The sequence below is a fragment of the Bidens hawaiensis genome, unplaced genomic scaffold (assembly GCF_021521415.1).
Source record: "Bidens hawaiensis isolate Kalapana, Puna unplaced genomic scaffold, B.hawaiensis_p1.1 tig00013119_1, whole genome shotgun sequence".
Classification (NCBI taxonomy): Eukaryota; Viridiplantae; Streptophyta; class Magnoliopsida; order Asterales; family Asteraceae; genus Bidens; species Bidens hawaiensis.
This window is the reverse complement of record NW_027492108.1, coordinates 567,491-582,282: the sequence shown is the minus strand read 5'-3', so window position 1 is coordinate 582,282 and position 14,792 is coordinate 567,491. Positions and strand designations below refer to the sequence as shown.

At 37.7% G+C, this 14,792-nt stretch overlaps 1 protein-coding gene across 1 annotated transcript; it reads right to left on the bottom strand.

Moving 5' to 3' along the window:
• Positions 1 to 445: 445 nt before the first annotated feature.
• Positions 446 to 6,429, bottom strand: LOC143543402 (dihydroxy-acid dehydratase, chloroplastic-like). The gene is made up of 14 exons (XM_077035736.1): positions 5,797 to 6,429; positions 5,030 to 5,101; positions 4,777 to 4,824; positions 4,544 to 4,698; positions 4,260 to 4,454; positions 3,846 to 3,957; positions 3,678 to 3,747; positions 3,144 to 3,202; positions 2,943 to 3,066; positions 2,787 to 2,857; positions 2,343 to 2,444; positions 1,420 to 1,500; positions 1,030 to 1,188; positions 446 to 810 (listed from the first exon to the last, which is right to left on the bottom strand). Exons 1-14 carry the CDS (start codon positions 6,319 to 6,321, stop codon positions 757 to 759), a joined length of 1,827 nt encoding a protein of 608 aa, XP_076891851.1. The 5' UTR covers positions 6,322 to 6,429; the 3' UTR covers positions 446 to 756.
• Between the last annotated feature and the right edge of the window lie 8,363 nt (positions 6,430 to 14,792).

Genomic DNA, 14,792 nt, shown 5'->3' with positions numbered 1-14,792 from the left:
TATTCTTTTTAAAAATCGGATTTTAATTTTTATTATATCTCTATTTTATAGTATTTTCATATCAAATATTTTGTAAGATTAATTTTTAAGTTAACGCAATGTTATAACCCATTTACGTAGGCCTTCATTTTACAATTAAACCAATCTGATGACTTGAGAGAAGGTTTGGATAACCAGAGAGCGTTTAAAGGTTTCATTTATATATATTTAAGATAAGTCTAAAAAATATATTTTACTCTTAAAAATATTATAGGACACTTGAGTTTATAAAAGTAAACATGAATTAAAATACAACACTGCACCTACGTTACCGGTCTAGATAATATGGGTCGGTGGTTAAACAGATTCTATAAATAAACATTACTGTTTTGACATTACATTTTTTTCTTATTTGAAGCCTTCATATTTTCATATTATTTATAACGTCATCGAGTTTTCTAGAAACCGATATCAATAAGTGCACATTCAAGTTTACAAAAACATTGTGCATAACGTATTTTTACATAATCCAGAATTGTTGATCTTCTAACCAACGGGTATGATCGACGTGATTGGAATAACCAAGTTCGCCTTTTCCCGTTCACAGGTGTCCACGATTCTAAATTGAGCTACGATAATTGACCATTATTAAGACGTTTAGTAACAAGTACACAACACAAACATAATCATCCTTCTAACAATCCCGGTGAGTTAAATAACTCAAATGAATGGAAAGGAATTTCAATAACTCTCTATCTTCCTTAATCCTTCTTGATTCTACAACTCATCGGTTACACATCCTCTTGACGCCGATTGAACATTCCTTATGTACTGTGAAACCAACAAGACCATTAGCCCACTATTAGCAGTGTAATAATAAAATATGAACAAGCCCGTCACAGTTTGACCATAAAAAAGTCAAACTTAATACTTTTCAAGCCTGAATTTTGCTACTTTAATATTCATATCAAGATTTTACCCAAATTTCACGAAAGTACATCGATTATGGATTTAAAACTTGGTGAATTTATTGGGGCAAAAAGAACGTACCTTGTAAAGAACACCTCTTTCAGCCTTGTATGGCGGTGGGGTCCACGCCTTTCGCCTCTCGTCAAGCTCTTTCTCAGTTAGTTGCACATCCATTCGTCTCTTGGTGATGTCTATTGTGATTATATCCCCGTTTTGGACTAGACCAATCGGACCACCTTCCTGCATCCCAGTTAACATTTAGCTTTCTAAGGCTCCTCGACTATTACCAAAAAGATTTTCTTGATTTTTGTTCGGTAAATTTGAGGAAATGTTCGTTATAAATGTGTTCCATAAATGCAAATTGAACAAAAAGGAAACAAAGTTTATACCTTTTGAAGGGTAGTTAAAACACTTTGATTAAACCATACGCAGATTCAACGATGATTAAAAATAAGGAAAAAAAATAGAAACCTGTGCTTCAGGGCAAATGTGTCCAACAACATATCCATGTGAACCGCCTGAAAATCTTCCATCAGTTAACAATGCAACTTCCTGCAAAAATTTAACAAATTTGTAGCTTAATAATAGCCAATTTTCCTGATGAAATAGTCCTTCAGAACACACCATATTTGAAACTAGAAAGATCACTAATGGGTCAAAAGAGTAAAGTCAATAAGATCAGCTTAAAAAGAACAGGTCAAATGTAGGGGGGGTGGTGGTTGAAAAAACCGATTTGAAACCAAAAGAAACCGAAAAAACCGAACCGAAACAAAAACCGACGATTTGGTTTTATGGTTTTGTAAAAACCGATCTAACGATTCGGTTCTGGTTTTGCATGTAGAAAAAACCGGAAAAACCAAACCGAACAGAATTCCTAATTTTTTTTATATTTTATATTAAGTAATTTATAAAAATTTAATAAATATGTAACTCCAATATTTTTTTATCAAATGTATATTGTCTATTATTTTACAATTAACAAAATTATTTATACCTAAAATCATTATTTTTTGCCAACTTTTTTTTCGGCCTAAAATTTTCAAGCTCAAATGGCAAAAACAGAAAACGAACCGAAACCAAAACGAAAACCGAAAAACCGAAACCGAGCGGTTTCAAAAAATCCAAAAACCGATGTTTTGGTTTTCGGTTTGGTTTTAGCCAAAAACCGCACCACACACACCCCTAGTCAACTGATTTCATTTGAAAGTTACGTAAAGTGTATTTTTGATGCATACAACCACCTAATCACTTTATTTAAAATACTAGATTATTATTGTGTGGCATTCTTTGTAATTATACTTAAGGCGTTAATTAAAACATGCATAAAACACTGTAGGTCAATCTCACCCGTCCATTTCAACCCACGTATAGAGTTTATATGGCTAAGAAAGTACCTTGCCGAGACCAGCGCCCATTATTGCACTTGTCGGTGTGAGCATTTCCGGCATACCAGGTCCTCCTTTAGGACCTTCTCCTCTAATAACAACTACCTTTCCCTGAAACACAAGTTTAATAAAAAAAAGTCAAATACTTGGTTATCATATTGTAACCAAGTAAAGACAAATAAAAACATATATTTTATTTAACGCATTTTCATCAAGACGGTTTGTTTCTCACCATATTGACCTCTAAATGATTCATATCATACAAGTCTGTGTTGACCATTCAGATCTAATATTCCTTTGGGGTGTCAAACACGTCTTAACTAATTGCATGTCTAAAATGTGATATAAGTTGAAAGTACTTCGGACAAAACTTTTATGCAAAAAGCATGAATAATTAAAGTATTAAACAAACAATAAAGAAAACATAAGACACATAAATACAGTCAAATGTACCTTAAAACTCATGGGGTCTTCAGAAATGGCTGCAATCATGGACTCCTCCCCCTCAAATACGAGTGCGGGACCTAAAAAAATTCATTAAAAAAATCAAAAAACTGAAAGAAAAACAAAAATAGAAAAAACTTAATATTACAAAAATTAGAGGATTACCAGAAAAATATAACCCTTCTTTTCCTGTGATCTTTGCAACAGAGCCATCAGGTGCAAGATTTCCATATAATATTTGAATGTGACCCGTTTCCTTTATGGGGTTTGTCGGTGGTCGTATTATTTGCTGACAATAAGAAACAAATTCTTGATTTTATATTAAAAGTTAACAAAATATAAAACATAAAGAAAACAATGAATTACCTGCCCTTCTGATAAAGAAGGGAAAAGTTTTGCATTTTCCGCCAAAGTCTTCCCTGTGACTGAAATTGACAATAAAAATAAATTACATGTCATTATTATACAAAACTAGCATGAACATGTCTTTTTGTTCATTTAGTTAAACGAACAAACATGCACATGCGTATCGTTCGTTGATTTATGTTCGTGAATGGTCTTTTAAATTCACATTTGTGAACACCATCTGTTTATGCTATTAACGAACGAACATAAACGAACACATTCACTTAATGAATGAGCTCGAACAAGAGTACAAGACAACCCCATTCGATTAATTATCATTTGTTTGGTTAAAAAGTTAAACGAACAAACACAAACATGCTATGTTCGTGTTCGTTTGCATGCCTATAAAAAAGTGTTAGGTGGTCAACCCAACTTGTCCCATGTTATCCAACCCATCTTGGAACCTCAATTATTTACAGTAAGTAGCTTTAAACAAACAGGGGGGAAAAAAGTCAACCAAGATTGTGGAAAAAGTCATTTTTTTATTATACATACCAGTAATACAATCTCCATCTAAATACCCGAGCTCCAAAAGATAACGAAGGACCGCAGGCGTTCCTCCAATCTAGCCCGACAAAAAACATGAATTACTATATGCAACAAAAAAGTTTGAAAGTTGACCATGATACAAAAACGTTGACCAAAGAATATTACGATTCACACCTTGTGTACATCTTCCATGACATACTTTCCACTAGGCTTTAGATCCGCAAGAAACGGTACTTGATCACTAACCTTTTGGAAATCATCTAGAGTCAAATTCAAACCAACCGACCTGCAAAATGTCTAACTTTTTGTTACCAACTTAATTAAAAATGGTAGGATTTCGGCTAAACTTGCACATAGGCCCCTCGAATTAATTTATTCACAGTTTATCCTAAACTTACAAAAACTCAAATCTAAATAGTCCTATTTATAAAGTTTAGGGACTTGATCATACAATAGGATTAAATCATGTGAAAATAGACTTATGTGCAAATTCAGCAAAAAATCATGGGTAAAAGTAACTATTTTTAAATTTTGCATTGCAACAAACAAATAGAACATTATTTTGACCACACAAAATGTGCTTCTTACCTTGCTATGGCGATTAAGTGTAATACAGCATTGGTGGACCCACCTAGAGCCATAACAGTAACCATTGCATTTCGCAATGATTTAGGGGTAATTATGTCTTTTGGTTTCAGGTCCATTTTTAACAATTCAAGAATATATTTTCCAGCTAAGCGGCACTCGTCCAACTTCAACGGATCTTCAGCAGGCGTCGATGAGCTTTTGGAAATACAAAAAGAATATCAGTAAATAGAATTACAAGAGTGAAAAATTACCAAACAAATCTAGATTCTAGAAAAAAAATTCACCTGTAAGGAAGAGACATCCCCATCGCTTCAATGGCGGAAGCCATGGTATTTGCAGTATACATTCCACCACACGCCCCTGCTCCTGGGCAAGAATTCTTTAGGACATTTGTTCTTTGTTCATCATTTATTGAACCACTTACATATTCTCCATAAACCTACCAAAATTAATATTTTTTTGAATGTGGGATAATTTAAACATTATGAAGATCTTGAGAGTCAGTAACTCATCATACCTGGAATGCAGATACTATGTCGAATGTGTGGCCATTAAAATGACCAGGCTGCAAAAGGGGGGAAATAAACAAATCAACAATATTAAAGAAGACATTATTAAAGTGGCAATTTTCTTTTTTGTATCATTGTATTTTCTGTTATGCAAATACTTGTTTTAATCCCCGTTTAATACGCAGAATCCTTACCAGCTTGACTTAATTTAAAACCATGCATCAGCTTTTAAAAGTTATAAAACTAAAACTGGATGCTAACCTTAATGGTCCCACCATAGATCATTATACTTGGGCGATTCAATCGCCCCATTGCCATAATGGTACCTGGCATCTGAAAAAGAAAACGTTTATAAGTATTTCATCACGATCGTAAAACATTGCTTCCATCTAACAAGTTTTATAATATGCATTTATATAAAAATAACATCTATATAGTTGTGCGTCATGAAACAGTGCCAAGGGCAGAGCATCGGGCCCACAAAATGGCCATCAGCTCTTTTAAGATTGTTTAAGAAACTGTACATGAGCTAGAGCCAAGCTTAAGCTCTTTTAAGATTTTTCCCATATATAAAATAGTTAAAAAATGTGTATAAAATTAACTACTAAAAAACTATAAACGAGCTGAGCTCGAGCTTAAAAACATGACTCACGAGCCAAACTCGAGCTTTATAACAAGAACTCAAAATGAGCTGAGCTCGAGCCTGGTAGTCCCCTACTCACAATGAACAAAAACGGTGACTTCTAAAATGACTTTTAACAAACACCCTTAAAAGATTGCATCTTTAACAAAATACATAGAAAAATTCCACAAAAAAAAACTATTGAACCTAGAAAAATAATCATTCGCGATAAAATAGACAAACGAAAAATGCATTTCAGATTATCTTAGTAACTTATAACACAACATAAAAGACTGCACTTTTACATAATCAGATGTAAATAATATCAAACATGTCATTTGTCTACAAATATTCCACAAAAAATAAAATTAAATTAAAAATATATATATAACTGAAACAAGCTTACATTTTTGTCACAACCAGGGATGGATATATTGGCATCATACCACTGAGCAGACATAACAGTCTCAATACTATCAGCAATCAAGTCCCTTGACTGGAGGCTATAACACATGCCTCTAGTCCCCATAGAGATGGCATCACTAACCCCAATAGTATTAAACCTGAACCCAATCATCTCAGCTTCTTCCACCCCATGCTTCACAGCCTCAGCCAGCTTCAACAGGTGCATGTTACACGTGTTACCCTCGTACCAGACTGACGAAACACCGATCTGGGGCTTCTTAAGATCCTCATCGGAGAGGCCCACGCCGTAGAGTATGGCCTGTGCCGCGCCCTGAGACTTGGGTTCGGTGATTCTTGAACTGAATTTGTTTAGTTTTGGTGATGGTGATTGTACGGATTGTTGTGGTGGTGGTGGGACGGTTTCGGTGGTGGAGGATCGGACGGAGAGGGTGGTGGGTTTGCGGGTGGAGTGGAAATGGGGGGTTGGGAGAATGTGGGAGGTGGTGGAGAATAAGGATGTTTGCATGGTGGTTGTCGGCGGCGATGACGGCGGCGGAGTGTGGAGTGTGGAGGGTGGATATGTTAGTAGTGAATAAACCCTGGTTGGGTCTAAATTGGTGGGCTTTATTTCTTTATAATAAACACGTTTTGTTTTTTAAATTGTTAGTTATGAACTTATGATTAGGAAAATATAAAAGGTTAAAAATTACCTACTTTTATTCTTTTTTTTTAATTTTTAAATTTAAAGATTTGCTTTTTGGGCTGGTGTGATGAGACCGACAAATTTTAAATGTTTTGACTGATAGTTAAAACTAGAGTTTTAGTTGGTGTGATGAGACGGGGCAGGTCGGTAAAATTCAGGTGGTGGTAAAACCTAAGTGTTGAGTCGGTTTTGGTTACATGCGTGATTGTATCCTAACTAAAACCAAAATATTTTACGTTTATTTGGTCGGTAAACCTGGATGGTGTTAAAACCCATGTGTTATCGGTCCCAGACGTTGAGACGGTAACTTGACACGAATACGGTCGGTTTTGATTACATTCGTTATGGTACATGAGCTAAAAAACGGGAAAAATATGAAAATCGAGGTGGGTTAATGGGGGTGGCGAGTCAAGTTACATTATTTCTCATTATTACTATAATGTTATATCATTTATCTCATGAATTATCCTAAAAAGTAAAAACACTTAAACAATAGGCAATAATCCAATCAAGTATCATATTTCTCTCATCTCTTCTCTCTCTCTCTCTCCACCTTTTTTAACCGGGTAGTAGCCTACGATTTATGATACCCCAATTGCATCATAAACCCACGGCGGGGGTGTTCACGTGGAGGTACCGAACCTGTTTTTGGTTTACTGTGGGTGCCCCTTTCCCCCTTATTTAAATATAAAAGTAATAATGGTTTTGAGGAGTTTTGTTAAAGAATAAGTGTTATAATTAGAAATAAATCGCTAAATAAAGGCATGAGTTAATGAGAACCACGACGATAACAAAAGCGTAAACAAACAAAATCATGAATAGATGGAACACCAACCGAGCTTAACTTGGAATCATGGTATAAAATTTTGATCCGTTATTGAAGTAAACTTTCCTTCCGCAACCAATTTGTTTTTAATCAATTACTCAATTTACCATTTTTGGTTCGGTTTCATATCATAATAACACCTTAAATTTAAAGTCGTGGAATCACAATAACACCTTAAAATCATCTAGTTTGGGCTTTCCAATTGATTAATAGATTTTAGTCGCAACTACCATTTTAAGTATCTACCCAACACACTCGCACTATCTATCCTTTAAAACAAAGCTTTAAGTTTATGAAGGGAATTATTATAAAGGTCATTCTCTTTATAAGTTATTACACACCTTTATTTCCCAACATGAATCATGACTCGCTTGCTAGCTTATTTTCAAACGTGTGTTTTTCTAACATATTATTTTAGAGCTAGCGTGCTTGGTATAATGGCTTATCACAACTTCCTTCCATCACTTGATTACACACACATTGTGATATATTTATTGATCCTTTTATATATAACATAAACCGAACTACATCTGGATAATGGGTAAGCGAGCAACAAGCTGCGCCGCTATCATCTTTTGAATCGCAAAGCCTATTCTACTAATATAAATCCTTGGTTCCTCGGGCTCTGCGAGTCACTGTGGACCACCTTCTTCACCCGCTCCAAGAAGCGAACCGCCTCGGGAGCTAGGGATCCAAAAGTGTCGAAGGCAAATGGAATGAACACGTGCTGATTCTCCAAACACGATGTCTCATGCTTAGCAACCTTCCTAGACTCCGCTCTCAAAACCACCTGTCCCGGTACGAAGCCACTGTCTCTCAGCCCCACCAACGGGGACACCCCAGTGAGGTTAACACACGCATGCTTACCCCCTGCCCAACCAAACACAAGAACATCCGCAGGACGCAGGGTAGATATTCCCTCACACGGATCAGTCAAAAAGTTAACAGGTGCCTCTTTCTTGGCTGAGATCCCGGCACGTCTAAGTACATCCCATAACACATCTCTAACCCAGTCATGACGATACTTGAATCCCGGCAATTCCTTACAGTAGAGGGCATGCTCACCGAATCTATCCAAACAAGCTTTTTTACAAATTGGGCATAATTCATCTGGAGGAAAAAGGGGAATCATAAGCCGGTATTTAAGGATGGCTCTGTATTCAACTGCCAACATTCGTTGCCCAAGACCTTCAATGGGCACAACAGTCAAAAAATCCTAGGCATGAGCCCCCCTGAGACAAGCTAAAACTGCCTTTTGTCTCGGGGTCATATCGAATCGCTCCTCCAAATCATGTACGTGTTTACCATAAAGAGCACTCGCCAAGGTTTGTTGAGGTTTCTTGGGGGCGGTCTCCTTATCAGTAAAACCGCCTATATCAAGGTTCGAAAGAGTTGTTCCAATATTACCAAGTGCAAAAGAGTAGTCAGGATATACCCCCGTAACACCAGCGTTTCGCAGGACGTGGTCCTGCAATTTCCACGACTGAGACCTGGAAGCCACAAATGCATATGCGGAGACATCCTCAGCCAAGAAAATTCCTAAGCCTCCGCAACGCATAGGGAAGGAAGCCAACCTCCACTGGAGGTCCCCAAAATGCGGTCCTCCACACACAACAATATCTTCAATTGCCCCCCGCAGGCCCGCATCAAAGATGGACACAGCCTCTTTGACATGTTCAGGTTGACAGGTCCGGAGCCCAAACACTAACTTAGCAACCCCCATGCACGAGCGTAACAAAAGGAGCTCACTTTGGGGGTCCCTCAGGTCCGGCAGGCGTTTCATAAGTTCAACCGCCCTCAAAGCTCTTTTAGTTGCCAAAGACCGAATAAACCCTGCATCCCGACTAACCGCTCCCCCCCCTCCAAGAGTTTAACTCCCATCGCAGGCCTGCTAACCTCTCTAGGGAATAAACCTGACACTTTCTTCGAATCATCACATGACGGCCAAAAAACCTCTGTTTTTCGAATATTAAGCCTAAGGCCTAGAGACGCCCCCTATGAGAGAATAATGCCCAACAGCCTTACCAATGATGGTGCCATCGTCTAAATACCAAGCATGGAAGAGCAAGGAACAGGTCCCCTGCACCCTAAGGATGAGCGGTTGAAGGACCAACGCAAAAAGAAGAGGGCCGAGGGGTCCCCTTGCTGCACCCCAGTAAAAGCCCCGATATGAGTATCCCCCACATATAAACGAGCGGGGCGGGCATATAAAAACTGGATCCATGGGAAGATGGATGGACATATGCAGCTAACTTCCCTGAGAAGGGTCGTCCGATCCACCTCGTTGAAGGCGTTAGAAAAATCAACAGTGAGCATAGCCAGGGACCCGTCATAATGAAACGCGCTCAAAAATCTGTTAGCACTATGCAATACCGCTTCTGTCCCATTAGGGACCCCAACCCCGAATTCGAAATCCCCTAGATAAGCAGCCACCTTTTTCCCTATTTTACGCATAGCGACATTCGACACCAATCTTCTCCAAATGGCCCCTACTGCGATGGGTCTAATTCCATTATCAGGCTTCAACAGGGGGGTCAACGGTGCCGAAGCAATGAACTCCGCTAGAACTTTTGGACAAAGCCCCCCAAGCCACAAGTTGACAACATCAGTGATGGCCTTTAAGAACCCGGAGGCGGTCGGAGACCCCTGGCCACAGAAAGCGTCTAAAATATGTTGGGCCTGCAAACCATCCCTCCCACAAGATGTACCTTTCGGAAGGTTTTAATACATTCCAACACACAATCACCGTCCACCTGCAAGGCTGGTTCCGATGGCACGATGGAGGGCATGGTCAGGGGGGGTCCACCACAGGATGTTTATCAATCAATGCTCTCAAAATATCTCCCCCCCGGCAGGCGCGATCCCGGATGAACACAGGACTTTGATCGCCCATGTGTAATGGTCGTCCGCTACCTTCCGGAGGCACTGCTTGATATTGCCCCATCCCCCTTCTTTATGTTGGCAATCCCACATCACTGGAAGTTCAAGGAGCGGTAGCACCAACTCTTCTAAACCTGCCACATCTTTCCAAACAGCCAAAGCCCGCATAATGGAGCTACATTGAAGCGATTTCATGTTACCCGGACATTCGTTCTTGCCTAGTATCCGGTTTGACAACACGTAACGTGCAACAAGGCAACAACAAAAGTTTAAACCAAGCCTCAATAGACCTTGGGGCGTCCACCACTTTACGGAGCCCCCCTAACAAAGCCTAGACAAAAGCTATGCGACACGCGGGCGAGATACTCTTGACAGTGGCAATAGGAATGGCGAGGACGCGCTCAAGGAGAGCGACATCTACCACAAACGTCTCAGACTGACCACTCCCAAGTTCCACCTGCGAATCGCGGGGTTGAGGGATCCCTACAATAAAATCAAAGTCGCCTCCTACACGTGGGGTGCATTTAACAACTTCTTTTCCGTGCAGACAAGGCCTATTCAAGGCATGCAGGGCCATGCACTCCCCGCATAACCAGTTCTTAAGCAAGCGCAAGGTTTCGACAACGTCATTGTAGAGTCCCAAGTCCAAAGCAAGACGCTCCTTTAACTGATCTCTCATTTCCTTTACATTGAAGTGATCCCGCTGAAAATGCATGAGTAACCTAGAGTACCCTTGTATCCCGGGATACCATCTTTGCAAACATGAAAATTTTTAAAGGGGCAACGCCAAATCCCCGTGCCCGAGCTAGGACCGGACTCTCCATCACAGGCCCTCATAAATCACTTAAGAAATTAAAACTTTTTTTGTTTTTGGAAACAAAGGAAATTAAAATAAAATTTGGTGTTGACATTTAATCAAACACCTGGCGGACATTACTAGCGAAACCTCCAAACTAATGTCATTCAAAACAAATCGTCCAGAAAATGAAATGCTAGAAGACCAAATAAGCAAAAACCGAGAATGGGTGATGACGGTGGCAAAATAAGGGTGGAGCAGTGAGGTGGAGATGAGGGGGGGGGGGGTAACAGCAGTGGTGGTGGTGGGTGAGAGGCGGAGACGGAAAGGGAGGGTTACGGTGGAGCTGTGAGGCGGAGATGGAGGTGGTGGGTTAGGGTGGTGGGTAATGGAGGTGGTGGCAGAAAGATCAAGAACACAAGAGAACGAGTGTTTCAAAGTTCATAAAATGTGTGACTGTTGGTGATGGAGCTGAACTAACGACCATCCATAAACCTAGTTAAGTGTTGGCATGTGCCAAACATGTGAGGGCAAAAAGGTAATTTCAATTTATATTATAATAAAAAGAATAAATAATACATTTTAGGGGGTGTGAGGCCATCAAATCATTATCTTCTTTATTGTCTCACACAAACAAGAAAGATCTAAGAAAAAGATGGAGCATTAAACTGAAAGATTTAATGATATACAAATTGTTAGCCTATCCTTGATTTGATTCAACTAACCAGAATTGAACAATTATCTAAGCATATAAAATGAATCAACTGTATAAGATCATAGAATTGTTAGCCTATCCTTGGGTTTCGGGTTACTTCATCCTCCACCTCAATCACCAAACCGCTCCATCAAACCATCCTCCACTCTGGTCACTGCCGCGGCGCCGCCAGTCCTCACCACCGCCACCCGACCACTGTTCACTCTACCAGATCTCAACTGCACAGATCGTGAACCATTTTGGAATCTGACGAAAAGAACAAAAAAGGCTATCTGTTTTCTTTATTATTATTGTTATCTTCTTCTTCCCTCGGATTCCCATCTTGTATTCTATGATCTTATCTGGGTCTGCTTCAGTTTCTCTTCTTCCTTCGGTACTATCCATTTTTTTGTATGTGTGTTACCAGCGGCTGCCACCGGTGGCTGTTAATGGCAACTAGTAGTAGCAGTGGTGGGTTAGGGTTAAATGGTGAAAGAAGAAGAGGGGTTTTTGATGAAGATGAAGATAGCTATTGGAGTGGTGTAAGAGGCAGCTGCAGGTTGTGTCAATGGTGGTTGGAGTGGTGGCGGCGATGGATTAGGGTTGAAGATGGTTTGATGAAGATGAAGATTTGTTAAAGATATGAGAGAAGATCTGGGCCACAAGTTTACAACCCCTAAAATATATTATTTATTTTTTTAATTATAATATAGATTGAAATTACCTTTTTGCCCTCACATGTTTGGCACATGCCAATACTTAATTGAGTTTTTGTATGGTCGTTAGTTCAAAGGACCAAAACCGAGTGAAATATACAAATAAAGGATAAAGAGTGAAACTCATTTTCAAAAAGAACCAAATCCATAATTTTGTATATTCTAAAGGACAAAAATTATAATTTTTTCTATTTATTATTAGTTTTTCTCCTTTACAAGGTACACAATATCTTTTATCTCATCCATGAGGTACACAACCTCTTTTGTTTATGGGAGGTACATAACCTCTTTATCTCCTTCATGAGATACACAATCTCTTTTACCTCATTTATGAGGTACAATATCTCTTTAATCTCCGATGTACACGACATCATTTAACTTACCATTGCTACTTTTAATACTAAAATAATTATTATAAGAGCGCTAAGTATTGTACGAGTATATTAACTACTAGGTTATTAACTATTACACTAGTCAATGTGATTAAAAATATCAAACTTGCAATATGAACTGAAGTCGTGAACACTAAATGAGACAACAGCCAAGAAGAAAACCCTCATCCAGGTTTAATTCTCTTTTCTCACTTATGATATTCTGGTTATAATAATTTAAATCATTGAAGGTTTGAAATTATTTGATAAGTTTGTAAATGGCTATGCACTTGAAATAATAAAAATACTTGATTATTTAATCAATTGATTAGGTTTATAATTTATATACGGTTGGTTATTTGATTAGGTTTGTGAAGCACTTAAAACTAGTTTAGTTGTTTTAGTATTTTTGTCTGTTTTCAAAAATTATGTCTCACAAACATCTATCATGTAGCCAAAAAACGAAAACAATAAAGAAATTAAGATGTATCATTTTGCTACAACAATATTGTTTTGTATAACTTTATCACAATTATCGTTCTATTATTGATTGTATATGTAAGTTTATATTATGGTCTCATTTTTTTAAACTCGCACAGAGACCCTGAGGGTCCATACACTTGATGTTTGGCAGTTAGCAAAGGTGTACGGGGAAATTAGGGCAAAACATCACTCTAGTCAACAATTTGGTGTATAGGGAGAGCTCAAGATGAAATAATATTTAATAAACATTTGAAAAACGAAAGAAATTAATACAAACTCATACACATGGATTAAAAACAAAGCAAAATTCATCCATTTAGAGTGGAATGATAAGTGTTTGTTCAATGCCAAGTTTTTAACTAGTTGTTGTATTAAGTCTACCTTCTTGTTAGCATCTTATAAAAATAAAGTCTATTTTGACGGTAAAAAGAAAAAAGAAAGAACACGTAGTAGATATGCGATGAAATATCCATGCTCGTTTATAAATATAAAATCCTTGGTAAAACTGTGATGCTGAAATTTATTATAATTTTAAAAAATTAAATTTTGTTGAACATGTAACAATCTTCCTATGTTATACTATGCTAGCAAGGTATCAAGGTGCAAATATGAATGTTAAGATTAGAAATTGGATAAAGATGAGAAGGCAATTTTTTCAATCAACTGATGTTTGTAGTGATTTAGAACAAATAAACATTCCTTAAATCTTACTTATAAAGGAAACTGTTTTATATTGCATTGAATACATGCGTTGCAGTATATGCTAAAAGGCCGTAAATGACGTTTGTGTCTAAATCATAATATTACGCACATATGTTTTTTTAACATCATTTGAAACTAAACACAATACTCAATTAAGTCTTTCTGAGACGAGATACTAACCGTCTAAATCGATTTTAACGCTCCAGCAATTGGCTCACCTAAAACACCATTTTTTTAATTAATGTTGGTTTTTTATTAACATTTAACACAAAATGTGACATTCGTCAATTTCGGGTCTCGTTTGTATTCGTTTTTGTATTCGTTTATCATGTAAACCGACCCATTTTGTAAACCAAAGCTTATGATATAATCAAAATGATGGATTTTATGTTACAATATTGTTTTACACTTGTTGGGTCTTGAAAACATTCTTTTTGGTCCTTAAAACTCCTTAAAACGACTTAAACCAAACTTTGGGGACTATTATTGCCATTTACCAAAAACTTGTTTGACTATTTCAACCATCACATGCATCTTTACCCTATTTGTATGAACGATACTCTTACCATTATAAAAGAAAGGCTCCATACACCATTTTGGTTGTTCATCTTCTCCAAAATCTCTCTCAAATCCAAGTATTCATCTTCAACATTTTGTTACTTTGATTTCTAAAGGTCAACTAACTATAGTCTTTCATTTTAACTTGTTCATCTAATATTACTAACACTTGAATATGGTGGTACAACATATATATAATACACACCCCTTGTTTCCTTTATTTGTTACTTCACCGACTCCGATTGGTTAAGTTTCGAATGTCATAAGG

Coding starts and splice junctions, on each gene's coding strand:
- LOC143543402 (XM_077035736.1), bottom strand. CDS start 6,321: ATGCAAACATCCTTATTCTCCACCACCTCCCACATTCTCCCAACCCCC. Junction 3,748..3,845: donor TCATGGAAGATGTACACAAG/GTGTGAATCGTA, acceptor TTGTCGGGCTAG/ATTGGAGGAACGCCTGCGGT. Junction 3,203..3,677: donor AGATGGAGATTGTATTACTG/GTATGTATAATA, acceptor TGTCAATTTCAG/TCACAGGGAAGACTTTGGCG.